Below are 21,549 nucleotides of genomic sequence, written 5' to 3'. Positions count from 1 at the left end.
TATGCAGTTACAAATTGCGGCCCTTTTGCGAGATTTTTTTCCCCTTCTGTCCTTTTCCTTGTGGAGGCAGGTCACTTCCTCTATTTTCTCTATTGGAGGCTGGTTACCATAGTAACACTGAGCTCCATTATACAGACACGCTGTCTGCGTGTCTCTCCTGATGTATTTAGGCACTCCTGTGCTGTTTTATGTGCTATATTGTTCTTTTCTTTACAAGTTTTTTAAACCAGATACAACCAGGTAGCCCAAACCAGGGTTTTTTATGCTCTGGTGCATTCGATATGTGTCAAATATATGGCTCTATGTTTATGTGTGCTCAACCCCGCCCCTGCCGCTGGCCACTGCAGCCCCAGGTTCTGCTTCCATGAGGGGACGCTATTCTTCTGGGCTATATGCCAAACCAAAATGCCTGCTGATTATATGTATCCAGTAAGTGCATTTTTATTGCACAATTTTCATTTTAATTAAAAGGTATCACACTACGGAGCGCTCCTCCTGTTTTGTTGCTTTTTCTCTTAGTAGTCCGCTCACAGCTTAGCGTTTATGGAGCTGGCACAGTGTGATCACTTCTTGGTCCACATTGACCATTTCCCTGCAGTAGCGCAAGATTTCACATCTTTGCTTACCCCCCAGCAATACCCGTTCATCCCTCTCCCATGCACTCCCATGACCCATCCCACCACACTCCCAGCTACACAAAAGCATTAGGTGTCCATCATATATCCCCAAAAGCATTGTTGGGAACCTCATTATTCCCCTCCTCCTTCCCCTTATATATTCGGAGTGTACACACAGCAGTGTCATACCTAATCCAGGCAGGACACAGAAGGCAGCACCATGCTCTATCCTCCTGACTTCTCCCCACGGTGCCTCTCTTCATCATTCCCTGCAGACATGTATGGGGTCACCATAGCTGGAAGGGAGGGGGGACCACCTTTGGGGGCCCCTACAGGCTCTGGGGCCCTGAGACAATTGCCCCCTTTGCCTCTATGGGAGCGCTGGCCCTGAAGGGCAACAAATATAAATACACATATAAATAAAAGGAAATACACATATAAATAAGGGCAGTCAAAACAACAATGGCAAAAAAACAAAACATTATATTAAAAGAAAAGAAAAAATAAGTATATATGTACCAAAATTCCAAAAGTCAGACCAGACTCCCTACAATATACCTGAATATGTTTCCCATGCCAGCAAACCGCTCCCACTAATAAACAGCAAAGGCATAGGAAGGAAAAGGAGTGGATCAGTTCATTTCGACGTGCGGCTCTGAGAACCGAGTGGTAATTCAGGGCTCTGTTAGCTGCCAGATCCCGAATTACATCTCCCTCCGAGTTGCGACAACTCATAGAGGGAATAGTATTTAAGCCGCCTTGGAGTTTAGCGGCAGTGGGGAAAGCCATCATTTGTCTCTCCCCACACCGAAGTGAGCGGCGCCGACATAATATGCCCCCGGAAAAGGAAGCCTTTAAAAACTCATGGCCAAGATTTGATTGGATGGATTAAATTCAACAAGAGGAGAAAAAGGCAAAACAACAATAAAAACACTATACTAAATAAAAAGTAAAAAAAAAGTATATATGTTCTCACCAAAATTCCTTCCTATATGAGATTTTTTTTAGTTACAAAAATCAGGTAGTAGTCAGGATGTTGATCTGTGGTTTAAATGAAAGAGACAAATGAAGTATTATCCCTAAGCAATTAGAAAATGGGAGAGTCTGGAGGGACAGAGCACAGATGTGCAAATCATTTTGTAAATGGTTAATACAGTATAAAGCTGCTATAGCCAGCTATACCCATCCACATATAGTAACACAATAGTAAACAAAACAACCTTGGAGTAAATATTAATGATGTAATAGAGACATCCAAAACACTCCTGACCACCCTTTGAGTCCTTGTAATTCCAGTGCTGATTACATGATTAATGCCTACGCTTGCAGAACATGAGGGTAGGGCATTGTACAGATTTTGCACTGTTCATAATTGTAATGTCTTTTAAAAATGTTAGTTTCAGTAAAAATTATAAGCATTTAGGATACCTTAACTACTTAAATTTAACTTGAACAAAAAATTATTTGTGGCCAGGCTGGCAGATTCAAAGCAAGCTATTTGGCTATGTGGAATGGAAACTTCTCCCCTTTCTCTGTTATATGATGTAGCATAGTAAAGATATTGCTAGGAGCATCTAATATAGCTTCTGCACTGCTCTGCTTGAATATCAGGCTTTGCAATGACCGCTCTGATGTGCTGACAGGCTACTACATAATTCTATCCCTTATCTGGCCTTGGTAGCTGTATGCAGTGTTGCAGTGTTGACGACCTCATGATCATGGCATACCCATGATTCACAAGCATTTTTTCACTATCCGACATCGTGATCGGAATTCGTGATTGCAATTCAGATCCGAATGCACTCGTGATCGTGGTCCAAATCCGGCCGTGATCACCATGATCACGGCCGTTATTAACAGTTATTTCACTCGCTGATTTTAGCAGTTAATAGCAAAGGCACTTTAAATCCTAGCAACACCAAATTTGCAGGATATGTTAAAAAGATAGTGGGAAACAATAATTAAATATATATATATATATATATTTTTTTTTTTTTATTATAATTTTTTTTAATGTTCAGAGTGTGGGAAATAAAAAAAAATGGCGTGGAGTGCCCCCTCCCAAGCCTCTGTAACCCCTTGTCTCCCATGCAGGCGGGGATAGCCAGAATGTGGAGCCCCGGCTGACTGGGGCTTCGCACCCTGAGCTATACCAGCCTGCATGGTCCATGGTATGGGAGGGCCCTGGGGGAGTGGGGCAGCCAAGCCTTCCCCTCTCCCCTAGAGCCCTTGTCCAATCCATGGACAAGGGGCTCTTTCCCACCTCTGGTGCCCCAGGAGGAGGTGGGAGCAACAACTCCCTGGGGGGGGGTTCAGGGTGGCATCTGGGAGTCCCTTTTAAGAAGGGGACACCAGATGTCCACCCCCCTCCCAGAAGAAATGAGTATAGGGGTACAAAGTACCCCTTACCCATTTCCACAAAGGGTTAAGTGAAATAAAAACACAATCACGAGAAAAGTATTTTAGTAATCTTAATTAACTAGAAATACTTAACTGTACCTTTTAAAAAAAGTTCCCACGCCAATATCCTCGGAAATGGTCCCACGCCAATATTCTCTAATCTTGCGATCTTCTAAACAACTTGTTTGAAGATCTCCGCCAGCGCCGCCTCACATCTCGCTCCCCGCCGCTGCTCTCAGCTTTACTAAGTATAGTTGAGAGCACATCCGCCTATGCGGATGCATTGCCGCCGGCTCCCGCTGTCCTCCCTGACCCCCACCTGTCACCCTCACCCATGCTGGCACCCAGTGCACCTATCGGTGCACAGGGTGCCAGCAGGGGTGAGGGTGACAGCAAGTGTGAGGCAGGTAGGGCAGCGGGAGCCGGCAGCAATTCCGTCCGCATAGAACACTCTCTCAGCTATACTGAGTATAGCTGAGAAAAGCATCTTTACATTTTGGCTCCAAGGTTCCCCATTGGTTCCTTAACAGACCAATGGGGATCAGGAGGATCCCCATTGGTCTGTTAAAGAACCGATGGGGAGCCTTGGAGCCAAAATTTAAAGATGGTTTTCTCAGCTATACACTTTAGTATAGCTGAGAATGCGTCCTATGAGGACGTATAGCCACTGCCTCCCCCTGTCCTCCCCACCTGACTTCACCTGTTTCCCTCACCTAGCCTGGCACCTGGTGCACCCATGTGTGCCAGGTGCCAGGCTAGGTGAGGGTGACAGGGGAGAACAGCGGGAGGCAGCGGCTATGCGACCTAAAGGACGCATTCTAAGCTATACTAATTATTATAGCTGCGTGGGGGGGGGGGGGGGGGGCGTGAGGCGGAGATCTTCAATAAAGTTAATGAAGATCACAAGATTAGAGGATATTGGCGAGGAACCTGTTCCGAGGATATTGGCGTGGGAACTTTTTTTAAAGGTACAGGTAAGTATTTCTGGTTAATTTAGAATAATAAAATACTCGTTTGGTGGTTGTGTTTTTATTTCATTTAACCCTTTGCAGAAATGGTGAGGGGTACTTTGTACCCCTAACTCATTTCTCCTGGGAGGGGGGTGGACATCTGGGGGTCCCCTTCTTAAAGATGCAGAATTTTACCATTGACTTTCATTGAGCTTCCTATTTCACTGTCAAAATCTAACATTTTTTTCAAAGGACGATGGCTCAGCATTCACAAATTTTCTGGCATTGTAGGAACTCAGGACTGGTGCGTTAAGAAGATCGCAAGATTAGAGGATATTGGCGTGGGACCTTTTCCGAGGATATTTTTTTTAAAGTACAGGTAAGTATTTCTGGTTGATTAAGATTAATAAAATACTTTATTACAAGAGGCCTTTGCTATTAACTGCTAAAGTTTAACTTTACCGGATTTAAATGTATACTTTTTTCCTTTGAATTTTAAAATCGATTTTCTCAAAAAGTATAAGGTCTTTTTGAAAGAAAAATTTTCTCCTTGCTCCCAATTTTCTTCTTAACATAACCTGCACATTTGGTGATTCTGGTATTTAAAGGATACCAGAACCGAACGGTTCTGGTAACAATGATAGCTGCCCTGTGTAGGGAACAAATAGCACATGCCAGCCGCTCCTCCTGCCCCCTCCGTCTGCCGCCGTTCTCAGTGTATACATCCCGGTGTCCTTCCCTCTTCACTTCTGGCCGGCGCATAGTGCGAGGCTCAGAAGCATGCTGACCCCTCTGTGCTGCGTCTGCGCTCCACTAAACCAAGCGTCACATGATTAGCATGTGATAATAACATGGCTTGATAACGAAATGGCGCGGGTGTATAATGAAATCTGATAACGATAAGCATGTCAAACTGTCAAACTTTGTTAACAATAAATATTGTTGTTAAAACAGACGGGAAATAATAACGAAAAGATATTAACGTTAAAAATCGTCACTTAATTCAACAATACAGCTTAACCCAACTCTACTCTCACACAGAACCCTCTTCTGGTGGTGCCTAAAACTAACGACTCCCCTGGTGGCACCTAACATTAACCCCCCCCCCCCCCAATGTTGCCTAAAACTAACCACTCCCCCTGGTGTTGCCTAACCCTAACACTCCCTCTGCAGAAACACTCTTTTACACATAGAAATGATAATATCTTTGATAACGTAAAATCTGTACATATAAACAAAATAATATGACAAAAACTATAACGTTGCAAGCTTCTAAAACGATAACTATTTCAAAAACTTTTAAAACTGCATTAAAGTCTATGGCTGCACCCTTTTCTTCCACCCTCATCCTGTGCCCTTTTTTCCTGCTACCGAATTTATGGAGCACAAAGAATATATATATACTAGGTGACCTAAGCCTGTTTAAAAATCGGCTCTAGGTCTGTGTCGAATCCCCATCCCATCCCCTCTCCTCCACTCCCCTCCCAACTCCCCTCTCCTCCCCTCCCACCTCCCCTCTCCTCCCCTCCCACCTCCCCTCTCCTCCCTCCCACCTCCCCTCCCCTCCCACTTCCCCTCCCACTTCCCCTCTCCTCTCCTCCCCTCCCCTCTCACCTCCCCTCTCCTCTACTCCCCTCCCACTCTCCGCCGCAGTGTCACCGCACATGCGCGTACCCGCCGCGCGCACACCTGCTCCCTGTGTAGCGTTGTCCGTGCTGTGCAGTGCGCACATGCGCACAACGGTTCAGCACGGACAACGCTACACAGGGACAGCACACGGACACAGGGGTTTTATTATATAGGATATTACTATCTGTCATGATCTCTTCTGTAGCGTCTACTGCGGGATGCAGTTGTACTGCAGCCAAGCAATTCTGATTGCTTTTTATGCATTCGCTTGCATAGGGGTTGCACTCACACTGAGTGTTGATTCCATTTGCAAACGCTCTGCAGTTCATGGCAGCTTGGGATGCTGTTATGAATCCAAACATTGGGCTCTATTCACAATCATTTTCCGCATGCGGAAATGCACTTGCGGTAAATTCCCGACTGAAATGAGACCATCTTGACATTCACAAAATTGCACGCATGAACATTTACTGCATGCGTACAATTTTATGCACTAATTACCCACATGCGTAAAAAATGCGGTAAAAGTCCACAAAAGACGGTAATTCCCGCAAAAAAATCTAAATTCACAAAAAAAAGCGTCGCCTTATTTCTGACTTAACTACCGATTTTTTTTATCACCTACTAGTACTTGGTGATATATTTTGCTTCCCATTGACTTAAATGGAGTCTGGAGCCTTGAGTGCTGTGTTTGCTGGACTTGAATTTTTTTTTTTTTTGGACAAGTTTTTTTATGTCACTTCTTTTCCGCATGGTTTCCGCATGTTTACTATGTAATTACGCATGTTTCCCAAATTTGTTTGCGCATTGTTCCCGCATGCAGGAAACAATGTGGAAAAAATGTGGAAATTATCACTGGCGTAATATAGCGGTAAAAAATCTCTTACCGCATGTGTGATTATGAATAGAGCCCATTGTCTGTTGCTGCTGAGTTGCAGTTACTTTCATGCAGGTTGCATAGTTTTGTCTGCCTTTTCCGGCTGTCAGCTTGTGACTGATTACCATTTACCTGTGTGGAAATTTGCATGTCTACCCTCATTGAATGACCTCAGTATAAAGGGTTGCTTCCTGCGAGCATGCCCCGCCTGTCATAGTTTCAGCTCTGTCTAAGCTGTTACTGGGTCCTTTGATACTGTGATAAATATTTCCTTGTCTTATTACTTTCTAGAGCAGTTATCTTGTGGAGCTACGGTTATATATTTTCCTACGGGGACATATATGCATACTCCTTTCTAGTGCAGAGATTTTGTATTGTTTGTATTGCCTAGCTTAGTTTACTGTATTGCACCAGATCTAGCTAGTATCCCTTACATATGTTATATATTGGTTCATCGCCAATATATACATATTCTAGTCAGCGTTCGTTATTTTCCTTGTATTCGTGCTACGGTGATATATCAGTGCCGCTAATATATACGTACTCGAACTGTTGATATCCTGTGTTTAGCTAGTCAGTTTTAGCATGTTTCGGTAGGTTGCGCTTATCGTGATCACCCGTGCTTAGCTAGCATAGTCCTGTCCTTGCGAGGTAGCCATTGCTGTGGTTGCTATTGGCTACCTCACTCCAGTCTGTCTTGTCTCATTTGTGAATGCTTGCTGTCACTGAGGCAGTGACTAGATTAGCAAGCCTTCATTCTGTCAGCCTCTGTCCTCCTAGTCCTGTCCTTGTGAGGTAGCCATAGCTGTGGTTGCTATTGGCTACCTCACTCCAGTCTGTCTTGTCTCATTTGTGAATGCTTGCTGTCACTGAGGCAATGACTAGATTAGCAAGCGTTCATTCTGTCAGTCTCTGTCCTTATTTCTCAGTGTTTTGGACAATAGACGCTCAGCGCTGTTGTCGCGTTGAGCAAATTATTGTTAAGTATCATTTGTGGTTGCTCGGAGCTGCGCTCGCACTGCACGCCACATCTCCTGCTGGGGTCACTCTGTCTCCACCTCCAGTGCATCCGCACTATACCCTGAGATTTCATAGTTTTATGCCTTGCTTGCGTTTTGCGTGTGTGTCTCCTTCACGTCAGGGTGTGCATTGTACGCGGACCGTGGAGGATACACCACCAAACGTTACACTATCCCTTACTACCTGTGCAGAACCACAAAGAGACAATCCTGCACACCTGGACAGAACCACAAACAGCCAATTAGATTTCACCCATTGACGTGTCACCGGGAAATTTAGAAGGCTGCCATTCTTACAGTAGATGAATAACAAACAAGACAAATAACATTTATATTGCATTTTTCTCCTGGCAGACTCAAGGGTTTGAGCTGCATATATATATATATATATATATATATATATATATATATATATATATATATATATATATATATATATATATATATATATATATATATATATATCAGAGAGAGAGAGAGAGAGAGAGAGAGAGAGAGAGAGAGAGAGAGAGAGAGAGAGAGAGAGAGAGAGAGAGAGAGAGAGAGAGAGAGAGAGAGAGAGAGAGAGAGAGAGAGAGAGAGAGAGAGAGAGAGAGAGAGAGAGAGAGAGAGAGAGAGGGGATCTCCAGTGCTGCGTGCATGCTTTACATAGTATTGCATATAATTCGATTTGTGCTGCTCATCTATATATATATATATATATATATATATATATATAATATATATAAGAAAGATAATGTCCGCCACACTAGGCAATATGATGATAGTGAGCGTGCTGGGGCCCAGAAAATAATATGGAAAAAGAAGGGAAAAGAAAGCCCATAACAACAGCACCACTCAAAGATAAGCAAAATTTATTGATACATAATTGTAATGTAATAGGACATTTATTGAATATTCAATTGAATAAAAACACTAAAAACAGACCACATGTTCCCATTCTTAACAGCTGCAAACAATCCTGCCAAATAAATAAATAAATGACCTAGACAATAGGGTGCATACATGTATTGAACCACTAGATCACATATATGTGTAGGTCAGGTCTAAATAATTTATTGCTAAATAAATATACCGTATTTTTCGGAATATAAGACGCTCCGACATATAAGACGCACCTAGTTTTAGATGGCAAAAATCAGGAAAAAAAAATTAACTAAACCTAGATGCGTCTTTGGTGCAGGGGCGTCTTACCAACCTACTCCCCTCTAAAATGTCTCCATCTAGGCTACACTGGCCAGCTACACTACACTTCACTAACTAACCCCTTTTGCCCCCCACCAACTACACTACACCTCACTACACTTCACTAACTAACCCCTTCTGCCCCCCACCAACTACACTACACCTCACTACACTTCACTAACTAACCTCTGCTGTCCCCACCAACTACACTACACTTCACTAACTAACCCCTTCTGTCCCCCACCAACTACACTTCACTAACTAACCCCTTCTGCCCCCCACCAACTACACCTCACTACACTTCACTAACTAACTTCTGCTGTCCCCACCAACTACACTACACTTCACTAACCTATGCTGCCCCCACCAACTACACTACACTTCACTAACTAACCCCTTCTGTCCCCCCCCACCAACGACACTACACTATGCTACACTTCGCTAACTAACCTCTGCTGTGTCTCACCTGATCCTGCCGCCGCGCTCCTGTCCTCCATCAGCGGTAATCCGAGGCTGCCCGATCATCCAGATTCATGTCTTCTGTATCATGAGGCTTCCCACTCATTAAGGATGCAGCTCTTTGGCGTCCCATCCGCCGCGTTCCTCATCGCTGCAGTCTCGGTATATAGACTGCAGCCTTCCGGTGTACTCGTTCCTCTGCCGATACTCTTCCTAGTTAAAGCGTCATAGGCACTTCCTGGTTACAGCGCACGTGACGTCAGGCGCACGTGCGCTGCGGGTCACACAGAAGAGGCACTGTAACCAGGAAGTGCCTATGACGCGGTAACTAGGAAGAGTATCGGGCAGAGGAATGCGTACACCGGAAGGCTGCAGTCTGTATACCGAGACTGCAGCGATGAGGAACGCGGCGGATGGGACGCCAAAGAGCTGCATCCTTATGGAATGGGAAGCCTCATGATACAGAAGACATGAATCTGGATGATCGGGCAGCCTCGGATTACCGCAGATGGAGAAGAGGAGCGCGGCGGCAGGATCAGGTGAGTATATTCTGGGACCCAAAACCGTACCTTTTGAATATAAGACGCACCCACTTTTCCTCCCTAGTTTTGGGGAAGAAAAAGTGCGTCTTATATTCCGAAAAATACGGTACCTTTGTGGGCATCAATGAGAGCCCATCAATGGTTGAACCCGGGTTCAGTAAAGTGCAATGGTGAAAAACATATACACAAGAATTAATAACATGAACTACATGTGCCACATAGTGAAATACAAACCACAAGGGACAATATGAAAAAATGGCTGCAAAACAACACCACATATATATATATATATATATATATATATCTATCGGAGCAGCCTATATCTAAAGTGCATGAGAGGAATGTGCGCAAGGAAGATACTTAGCCCAGGGATCGATGAAGGAAAGACCAGGCAGTGCGGCTGAAGGTGGGAGAAGGGTCCCCTCAGAACATTCCCAGCAGCTCCGCGGGCGTCACCCCGCTTTGGAAGGAGGAGAGGACCTGTCACCCTATTGTCTAGGTCATTTATTTATTTATTTGGCAGGATTGTTTGCAGCTGTTAAGAATGGGAACATGTGGTCTGTTTTTAGTGTTTTTATTCAATTGAATATTCAATAAATGTCCTATTACATTACAATTATGTATCAATAAATTTTGCTTATCTTTGAGTGGTGCTGTTGTTATGGGCTTTCTTTTCCCTTCTTTTTCCATATATAATATATATATATATATGTATATATATATATATATATATATATATATATATATATATATATATATATATATACACATAAAATGCCGCTACAAGGATCACTGAAAAATCTGTTATATCCTTTTAAAATAATGGCTACAACGATCTCACTGGATATTGTTTACATGAAAATTCGACTACAACAATGACGCTAAATACAAGATGTATCTATGTATCTTTAACATAAAATGCTGCTACAACGATGACACCAAATACCGGTTATATCCTTCAAAATTTGCAGCTACAACAATCTCACTTGCAATCTCAATCTCACAATGTTAAGGAAGTGTCGGCCCCGACACTCGGCCTGGGTGTCGCCGGTAATTAAGTCTGCAGCGGAACCGGGAGAGCGCCTAATATAGCTTCTGCACTGCTCTGCTTGAATATCAGACTGCAATGACCGCTCTGAGGTGCTGACAGGCTACTACATAATTCTATCCCTCATCTGGCCTTGGTACCTGCATGCTGCACAGCCTCACAACCCCAGGGTTCCTGAGAAGGAACTGAAGAGGACAATGTTTGGGATGAGAAATACACAAAGAGGGATTGGAAGTTTTGGTTGTTTAGAGTTTTGTTTTTAGTAGAGAGATAATGTGAGACTGTGTGGCAGATTTATCAAAATACCTGCCCCACTTTTGCACCTGTTTTGTATAAGTTTTGCTCCAATTTTCCTTGCATTCATTTTGATAAATGTGCCTGTGCGTTGTAAGGCTTGGTGGTGTATTCTCCACAGTCAGCATGCAACGCATGAGCTGGCGTGGAGGAGGTACACACACTAGCACCAGGAAACAGGCTATCCCTAGTATAGTGGAGGGGAGGACTGACTCCAATAGGAGATTGTGGCGCACAGAGCCGGTGCAGATCTGATAGCCACAAACAATGCCTTCGTTATAACGTCTCAGCGCAAAGTAGCGCTGAGCGCATAAACCAGAACTGAGGAGATCAGGACAGGCAGACAGAATGAACGCCTGCCAGCTAGCGGCTACTCAGCGACAGCAAGCGTTCAAAACCAGACAGACTGGAATGAGGTAGCCAATGCGATGCGGCGATGGCGTGCCTCACAAAGACAGGACAGGATAGTCAGAAAATAGCAGGATTAAGATAGATAAACGTAACACAGATAAATATACAATAAGTATGTTTTCCTAGCGTATTACAATTACAGCTATCAATGAAACTATTTGTAAGGTCTGACTAACATATGTATATATCGGCAATGAACCGATATATGACATAAGCAGGAACGCTGACTAGGAATGGAGTAACGCAGGGAACAGGACTCAGAAGGATTCGCTATCTCTTCGCAGAGATGAACGCAATCCACAAACGGTAACAGAACAGGATTCAGAAGGATTCGTTATCTCTTCGCAGAGATGAACGCAATCCACAAACAGTAACAGAACAGGATTCAGAAGGATTCGTTATCTCTTCGCAGAGATGAACGCAATCCACAAACAGTAACAGAACAGGATTCAGAAGGATTCGTTATCTCTTCGCAGAGATGAACGCAATCCACAAACAGGACCAGGAACAGGATAACTAGCTCAGCACGGGTGTTCACGGTACGCGCAAACTACCAAAACGTGCTGGAAAACTGACTAACTGAACACAGGAAATAAACAGTTCGTGTACGTATATATCAGCAACACTGATATATTAACGTAACACAAATACAAGGAAAATAATAAACGTGCTGGTATGCATATATATTGGCAATGAACCAATATATGATGCAAAGACCAGCAAAGTATCTTTAACAAGAAACACGATCGGGGGCTAAAGCGACAGCAAGACAGGCTTAAGCTGAAGCTATGAAAACCCAAGGAAACCCTGCAGGAAGCAGATCTTTATACTGAGGTCATCCAATGGGAGCAGACATGCAGATTCCCACACAGGTGAATGATAATCAGTCACAAGCTGACAGCAGGGAAAAACAGACAAAGCTATACAGCTTGCATGGAAATAGATCAGAACTGCCTGAGCTGCAGCACTACTTCCAGCAATAGCTGCTGCAGCAGCGATCATTACAGTACCCCCGCCTTTAAAAGTGGATTCCAGACGCTTTTCAAAACTGAAATTTCCAACAAAACAGTCTGACTGATAATTCATGATGACCGGGACAGCCCGGCAAGACCGAATTCCAGAATCAGTCCCCACAAGACTGGACCCATCAGAACCAGAACCTACAGAACCATGCCCATCAGTACTACAAGCCCCAGTGTGACACCCATCAGAACCATGATTTCCAGAAGAAAGCCCTCCGAAACTCCCTGAGCGATACCCACCGCCTTCCAGGAACCGTTCAGAAACGCCAAAGCCTTTGCAATGCCCACCGGTACTGTCTTTACCAACACAAAACCCACTGTTGAACCAGTCCAAGGCACCAGGACAAGTTTTCTCAGAGACCTCCCAGAACACCTTGAAGCTCCAAAGAGATCCCCATAGGTCAGAACGCCCCTTAGGCTCACATGGAGAACTATCAAGAACCCCTATGGAACCTAGGGCAATTCCCGAGTCAGGGCCACAAGGACAAACATCAATATCAGGGCTTTCAGGGACCAGAACCATCTCTGGGCATGCAGGCAGACTGGCAACATCAGAACATGTTCCCACTAAGGAAGCATCAGAGCACGCTAACACCTTAGACACACTTGGGCATTCTGGCACACCAAGAACATCTGGGCACACTGGCACAAGAGAAACCTCTGGGCACGTCAAGGAACTGTGAGCCTCAGGGTCAGCCAAGACGGGACCAAAACCAGGACCGGCCAAAAAAAAATCATCATGACTAGACTTCGCAACTACTGGATTTTTACACGAGAATGCAGGATCAGACTTAGATGTCGCTGATTCCAGCAAAGTCAGTAACAAATCAGATTCAGGGGCACTAACAAGACAGGACAAATCTTCTGATGTATGCACTGAACCAGATAGGAACTCCACAACTACCTCTGGACTGGACAGAGACTCATTTAATATACTGGATTGGAGCTCATGAGGCGCTGCAGAACAAGTCAGTATTGCAGCAGCCCCCACTGGACTAGGCAAAACTGAGGAATTCCCTGGACAGGAAGGGGACTCTGGAATCTCTGCCACAGCGGCCAGAGAACCAGAATCTTTCAGGATACAAGGCAGGGTTTCAGGAATGCTTACTAAATCAGACTGAAATTCTGAGACTTCTGTTATTTTGACCAGAGAATCAGAATTATCCATGTTACAGGGCAAGACTTCTGAAACATGCAGAGGACAGGGCTGGAGTTCCTCGGCTGTTACAACACTGGAGAGGGACTCAACAACATTGGTTAAATCAGACTGTGTACAGGGCAAGGTATCTGACACACTTGCTGACGAGGACAATATTTCAATGGCTTCTGCTTTGCTGGGCAGAAATTCATCAAGTTTTATTAGAGCAGACTGTAATTCCAAAACAGCTGCTAGACAAGTGAATATTACTGCAACACCAACTGAGGTAAGCAGTGCCTCAGACCCTTCTGCTAGAGGGTTTGAAATATCCAAAGTACTGGGTGAAGCATAAGACTCTGCGACCACAGCTTTACTGGACAGGATCACTGAACAGTCCATATTGCAGGGCAAAACCATGGAAGCACCTGCTGGACAGCATAATGATTCTGTGACCTGAGTTTCATTGGAGAGATCTACTGCACAATTCATGGTACAGGGCAAATTTATTGGAAAATTTTCTGAACAAGGTAATAATTCTGCGATTTCAGGTTCACATAGCAGATGCTCTGAGCTATTCACGAAACTAGAGCGAGGTGTAGAAACAGGAAGATCAAGACACAATGTTTGCGCATCTGAATCACCATTCATTTGTAAAATTGGAAAATTCAGATGCTGGGGTTCTGAGTTTACTAGACAGGATTGCTGGGACTCGGAAACTGATGTAGTGCATCTATTGGCATCTGCTGGATCAGACAGGAGTTGAACTTTATTAACACAGGTAATTTCTGCAGAAGTGTTTGCAGAGACAGGCAAGATTTTTCTGGTGTCTGTTTCACTAAACAAAGAGTCATGAGTACTGGCTAGGCTGGACTCGGAAGTCAGCAGGACCTCTGGATTCTCTGCTGAGAAATTTGCGCAGGGCAAGGTTAAGAATGTATCAGTGGCTTCTGTTTTACTGGGAAGTAACACTGAGTTATCCATGGTACAGGGTGGAATTGCAGGAACTTCAATTTCACACAAAAAGAGCTCCGAATCACCTGCTGAATCAGCCAAAGGTGCTGAAGCAGGCGGGTCAGAACGCCAAATTTGCGAATTCGGAGTCACATAAAAATCATCCAAAATCAGTTCCCACACATCAATCAAGGGAGCCACACAGTCATACCTACACACACCAGCCTCTATTAGGTTATAGGCTGACTTAATGCATGCGTTCAATACCATTTCACTTTTTGCACTGTAAAATTGACAAAATGAACTTGAATCATTCTTCCATTCACAGACCAGGGCTTCCATTTCGCCCCTCTCGAATGGAGGATCCCATGCATACTTAACAGGCAGATCATGGTTTGCAGATATGATTGTGGCAGGCACATGTATAGGGTTAATTAGCAGGTGATTAGCAGATTCCTTATTCTTAAGAATCTCCAATACCTGTAGCAAGTGTTGAACTGTAGTGTATGCAAACTTCCCTTGGTTCACAAATAAGTTGATTTGTTCAATACTCTGTAATATCTCATCATAATCATACTCAGATAATTCTTTTAAACAAAAATCTTTATTTTCCCTAGCCAGGGAGGAAAGTTCATTAGTAGTTTCATAAGTCCATTTAACTCCCCTGAAAGACAATTGCATTTCATTATCTGTTAAAGAGAACCCGAGGTGGCCTTGTATTACGTAAGTGGGGCACAGAGGCTGGTTGGGCACACTAACACCAGCCTCTGTTGCCCCATCGTGTGTGTCAAAGACCCCCCTGCTCGCCGCTAAACTCCCCACAGTGCTGGCGACACGCAGCACGTCGCCAGCACAATGTTTACTCCATCGCTGTCTGTCAGCGCCGCTCCCACGCCTCCTCCGCATCGCCGCTACCCGCCCTCATCCCTTCCCTCCAATCAGCGGGAGGGAAGGGACGAGGGCGGGTAGCGGCGATGCGGAGGAGGCGGCGGAGCGGCGCTGACAGACAGCGCTAGAGTAAACATTGTGCTGGCGACACGCTGCGTGTCGCCAGCTCTGCGGGGGTATAGCGGCGAGCAGGGGGGTCTTTGACACACACGATGGGGCAACAGAGGCTGGTGTTAGTGTGCCCAACCAGCCTCTGTGCCCCACTTACGTAATACAAGGCCACCTCGGGTTCTCTTTAATGGCAGAATCTCATTATAGGTCTCAGTCGCTAAGGATAACGATTCTGCAGATTGGACACGTTTCTTAGAACGTTTGCGTTTTGCCTTTGACCTTGCGGTTTTTGGTGATTTATTCAAAGCTGCAGGAAAATTATCAGTAACACTTTCTGCTTGCTGCTCATTCTTGCAAGCAATTGAAGGAGCAGCTGATTGGCCTGCTGCCAGGAGTTCATTAAGAGGAAAAGGCAATGGATCTATGCGCAACCAGTTATGGATCACAAACGCTAGAAATTCCAGCGGTCTATCTTTCAAATCGGAATGATTGAGAACATCAAATGCCCACTGGAATAATTCCCCTTTAAACAAAATATAACTTAGTTGGAGTGCCCAGGTTGAAACAGGAGTCGCTTGGAGATCAGGATTGGTCAGGAACCTGGCACATTCAGAGAAAAACTCATTTTCTGTTTCAGAGCTAAGTTCTTCAAATTTCTTAAAGGAACAGGAACCATAATTAACAGTGTCATACTTTCTGGGAATCCCCCCCACAATGGGGATTGGTAATGGGGTTTTCATAATGTAAGGCTTGGTGGTGTATTCTCCACAGTCAGCATGCAACGCATGAGCTGGCGTGGAGGAGGTACACACACTAGCACCAGGAAACAGGCTATCCCTAGTATAGTGGAGGGGAGGACTGACTCCAATAGGAGATTGTGGCGCACAGAGCCGGTGCAGATCTGATAGCCACAAACAATGCCTTCGTTATAACGTCTCAGCGCAAAGTAGCGCTGAGCGCATAAACCAGAACTGAGGAGATCAGGACAGGCAGACAGAATGAACGCCTGCCAGCTAGCGGCTACTCAGCGACAGCAAGCGTTCAAAACCAGACAGACTGGAATGAGGTAGCCAATGCGATGCGGCGATGGCGTGCCTCACAAAGACAGGACAGGATAGTCAGAAAATAGCAGGATTAAGATAGATAAACGTAACACAGATAAATATACAATAAGTATGTTTTCCTAGCGTATTACAATTACAGCTATCAATGAAACTATTTGTAAGGTCTGACTAACATATGTATATATCGGCAATGAACCGATATATGACATAAGCAGGAACGCTGACTAGGAATGGAGTAACGCAGGGAACAGGACTCAGAAGGATTCGCTATCTCTTCGCAGAGATGAACGCAATCCACAAACGGTAACAGAACAGGATTCAGAAGGATTCGTTATCTCTTCGCAGAGATGAACGCAATCCACAAACAGTAACAGAACAGGATTCAGAAGGATTCGTTATCTCTTCGCAGAGATGAACGCAATCCACAAACAGTAACAGAACAGGATTCAGAAGGATTCGTTATCTCTTCGCAGAGATGAACGCAATCCACAAACAGGACCAGGAACAGGATAACTAGCTCAGCACGGGTGTTCACGGTACGCGCAAACTACCAAAACGTGCTGGAAAACTGACTAACTGAACACAGGAAATAAACAGTTCGTGTACGTATATATCAGCAACACTGATATATTAACGTAACACAAATACAAGGAAAATAATAAACGTGCTGGTATGCATATATATTGGCAATGAACCAATATATGATGCAAAGACCAGCAAAGTATCTTTAACAAGAAACACGATCGGGGGCTAAAGCGACAGCAAGACAGGCTTAAGCTGAAGCTATGAAAACCCAAGGAAACCCTGCAGGAAGCAGATCTTTATACTGAGGTCATCCAATGGGAGCAGACATGCAGATTCCCACACAGGTGAATGATAATCAGTCACAAGCTGACAGCAGGGAAAAACAGACAAAGCTATACAGCTTGCATGGAAATAGATCAGAACTGCCTGAGCTGCAGCACTACTTCCAGCAATAGCTGCTGCAGCAGCGATCATTACATGCGTTTAGCAAATAGCCATTTTAGGAATATATGCTCACAACACAGTGATGAGAATTTATGCGTGCATGAAAAAATGGCGTAGTGAAAAAAGGGCTTGGCTTGATAACGAAATGGCATGGGTGGATAACAAAATCTGATAACGCTAAACATCGTTGTCAAACTTTGTTAGCAATAAATACCGTTGTTAAATCAGACGGGAAATAACAACGAAGATATAAACGTTAAAAAATTTTACGTAATTCAACAGTACAGCGTAACCCAACCCTACTCTCACACAGAACCCTCTTCTGGTGGCGCTTAACCCCCTCCCGCCCCCCCCGGTGTTGCCTAAAACTGACTGCTGCCCGGGTGGTGCCTAACCCTAACCACTCCCCCTGATGTTGCCTAACCCTAACCACTTCCTCTGCATAAACACCCTTTTACACATAGAAATGATATAATATCTTTGATTACATAAAATCTGTACATATAAACAAAACAATATGACAAAAACTATAATGTTGCAAGCTTCTAAAACGATAACTACTTCAAAAACTATAATGTTCCAATGTTGTTAACAATATTTTTCGTGGCGCCCTTTTTTCTTGCAGCTACAACAATCTTGCTTGCAATCTTAATCTCACACGTTCAGGAAGTGTTGGCCCGACACTTGGCCTGGGTGTTGCCGGTAATGAAGTCTGCAGCGGAACCGGGAGAGAAGCCAGGACACCGGGTGACCTTGCAGCCTGTGGTGGGCTGGAGGAAGCCCCAGGTAAGTACCGATTTCATGTATTTCTACTGCTCAGGGTCCCTGTAAATGCATGTGAATTTGTGGCCCATATGCAATTCTCTTTTTCACCTAAGTTTTCTCCTAGGAGATAATTTTTAGTCTTTGATTTTAAATAACTTTCAAGTACTTTTCAACTAAAAAGGTACCAAAAAGTTGGTGAAAAAGTACTATCAAAATTATTTTGAGCATATTCCTGCCTCCTGGGGGCTCAAACTGCATTTTATTGACAAGTTTAAGTTTTTCCTATCACCTAGGAAAAAACTCAGGTGAAAAAGTGAATGTCTTATCACAACAGTAAAGCAGGTGATAACTGAAGCACTCTTCAGGTTTTTTTTTATGCTAAACAATGCCTCTAAAATCACTAATTGAAATAATTGACATGAACATTCAAATGAACTCATTTGCATATGGTTAATGTGAGCTAATGTTTTCCTCCTTCAAAACACCCAAATTTCTATTTGCATGAGTAAAACAGTCACCAGTAAAATGGCAAACGCTAACAAATGATTTATAGAGTGATGGCTGGGAGAAGGCATTTCAATCATTTAAATTATCCTTGCCTGCTACTAGTAATCTGTTGATTCAACATTATATAATACTTCCAACATACTGGTCGTGTGGATGTCTAATGTGCCTAATACTGGACAGCTAGTGAAAAAAGTAAATTCTCAAAGAAAGCTATACATTTTTCTGTCTTTAGTACCATCCGATATACATTCTCAACCTCTAACTCTGAATGGTTGAATATGAGATCATAACAAAACTGTGCATGCAGATCATTATCATGACAAAACAGGAACACAAGATCACTTAGCAGAAAATATTGAGGTCAGATCAGTGCGTAGTGAATTTATTACAAGCAGGGCAATATATAGATACACATTATTACAATTGATTTATAAAGCTCCTAGATATTCTGTGCATATGACAACACATAATCAAAGCACATGGTGCATCCCAGATCCCAGTATAGCAAACCTAACTAACTAAGCAGATATATATATATATGAGGTGATTGTACAAGTATATAACACAAATCCATACAATATGCACTAACCTACGCAGGCAAGAGAGTAGTAGAATAATACACAGCAAGCAAGAAAATAGTCAGACAGGTAGAGAGTCAAAACCATGAAGTGAGATAATCAGGAACAGGGAACAAGGAATCGATAACCAGATTTGGAAGGCAACAAGCACAAAACTCTACCAGTGTCCTGATGGCAGAAGCAGCCTTAAAGCGGACCTGAAACGTCCTCTCTGCTCTAAAAGATTCTCAACAGCATAATGCCTTTTAAACAAAAACATTTCTTTGTGACAGCTGATACTAATCCTAAAATAAATCTGCACTGTTTCTACTTCCTGATTCATGGAAGCAGACATACTGTTAGGGCAGCACGGTGGCGTAGTGGTTAGCTCTCTCGCCTTGCAACGCTGGGTCCCTGGTTCGAATCCCAGCCAGGGCACTATCTGCAAAGAGTTTATATGTTCTCTCCGTGTCTGTGTGGGCTTCCTCTGGGCACTCCGGTTTCCTCCCACATTCCAAAAACATACAGATGAGTTAATTGGTTCCCTCTAAAATTGGCCCTAGACTACAGTACTTACACTACATAATATAGACATATGGCAATGGTAGGGATTAGATTGTGAGCTCCTTTGAGGGACAGTTAGTGACAAGATATATATATATATATATATATATATATATATATATATATATATATATATATATATATATATATATACACTGTACATCGCTGTGTAATATGTCAGCGCTATATAAATACTAAATAATAATAATAATTGTTAACATCCGTGCCATGGCAGTTATGTGACACAGGAGAGAGATCAAAATACAACTTGTGATTAGACACAAATGAGGTGGCATTAAACAGACAAAACTCTCTAAGTACATACAGGGTGCATTTCTATATGTTTTCCTTCTGTTCTGTGCAAGAGTTCGGGCCACTTTAAATGTACTGCAAGTTGGTCATGAGATCTTTGAGACTGTTCACAGAGTTCCACCTGCAGGTGAGCCGAATAACTGTAGAGTTCCCCAAAAAAGTGCCATCTGCTAGTGGACAGCCAAAGTCTATGCAAAGTCCACAAGTTCTGCTTCCAGCAGGAACTCAAAGCGAACACAGTGAAGCCAGCGCAGGAGACTTGGGCGCACAGGGAGTAACTTCGGTGCCATCAGAAGACGGAGCTGAACTTACTTTTAAAACACAATAATTCGTCTTCTAGCAATTGCTGGAAGCTGAATTATTTCATTCCCCACCATCCATGGCGGCCTGGAGGGGGAATAGTATTTAACCTTGCCGGGACTTGTGCAGCAGCAGGATCAGCCATATACCGGCAGTATCCTGCGCCCAAGTCTCCTGCGCCGATTCCTCTCGTACGCACTCAAAGGCCCAATTTGTGACAGAGATAAAATTGAAAGAAAGACATTTTGTAATTAAATTTACATGAAAATGTATTTATAGCAAGAAGATCTATAGTTATACTTAACAGCTCGATGGCCACCTCAACACCCATGATGAACCAGTAACACAATGTCACAGATCTTATAAAGCAAAACAGTATAAACTCACCCCTGATTTAATGCATCTAGACAGTGTTCTTAAAGAGGAACTCCAGTGAAAATAGTGTAATAAAAAAAGTGCTTCATTTTTACAATAATTATGTATAAATGATTTAGTCAGTGTTTGCTCATTGTAAAATCTTTCCTCTCCCTGATTTACATTCTGACATTTATTACATGGTGACATTTTTACTGTGGGCAGGTTATGTAGCTGCTGCTAGCTGTTTTGGCCGTTGGAGACAGCTGTAAACAGCTATTTCCTGTCTGTGAACCTTGTTACATTGTGGCAAACTGTCAAAAGTACCGCGGTCCTCAGAGCTTCTTGAGGGAGGAGTTTCACCACAATATCAGTCATACAGCACCCCCTGATGGTCTGTTTGTGAAAAGCAATAGATTTCTTATGTAAAAGGGGGTATCAGCTACTGATTGGGATAACGCTAAATTCTTGGTTGGAGTTTCTCTTTAAGGGCTTGTTTTCATATAGCGCACTTTCAGCCACGCTTATGGAAACGTGATCACAGTAAGAGCAGACAGTGCAGAGACTGCACTTAGTGTCTGCTGTTTCCATACATGCGCTGCGATTCACTTCTTAT

At 43.6% G+C, this 21,549-nt stretch overlaps 2 protein-coding genes across 2 annotated transcripts in view; one reads left to right on the top strand and one right to left on the bottom strand.

Moving 5' to 3' along the window:
• C10H10orf71 (chromosome 10 C10orf71 homolog) overlaps positions 1-21,549 on the bottom strand; it is a 262,233-nt gene that overhangs the window by 206,850 nt on the left and 33,834 nt on the right. The window lies entirely within an intron of this gene.
• The window catches only part of TMEM273 (transmembrane protein 273), a 315,916-nt gene continuing 294,726 nt past the window's right edge, over positions 360-21,549 (top strand). The window contains exons 1-2 of the mRNA XM_068255299.1: positions 360-429; positions 18,200-18,360. Coding sequence (XP_068111400.1) covers positions 365-429; positions 18,200-18,360 — 226 coding nt within the window. The 5' untranslated portion in view covers positions 360-364. The remainder of the gene's footprint in view (positions 430-18,199; positions 18,361-21,549) is intronic.

This window comes from Hyperolius riggenbachi, chromosome 10 (assembly GCF_040937935.1).
Source record: "Hyperolius riggenbachi isolate aHypRig1 chromosome 10, aHypRig1.pri, whole genome shotgun sequence".
Taxonomy (NCBI): domain Eukaryota; kingdom Metazoa; phylum Chordata; class Amphibia; order Anura; family Hyperoliidae; genus Hyperolius; species Hyperolius riggenbachi.
This window is presented reverse-complemented; position numbering and strand designations above follow the sequence as displayed.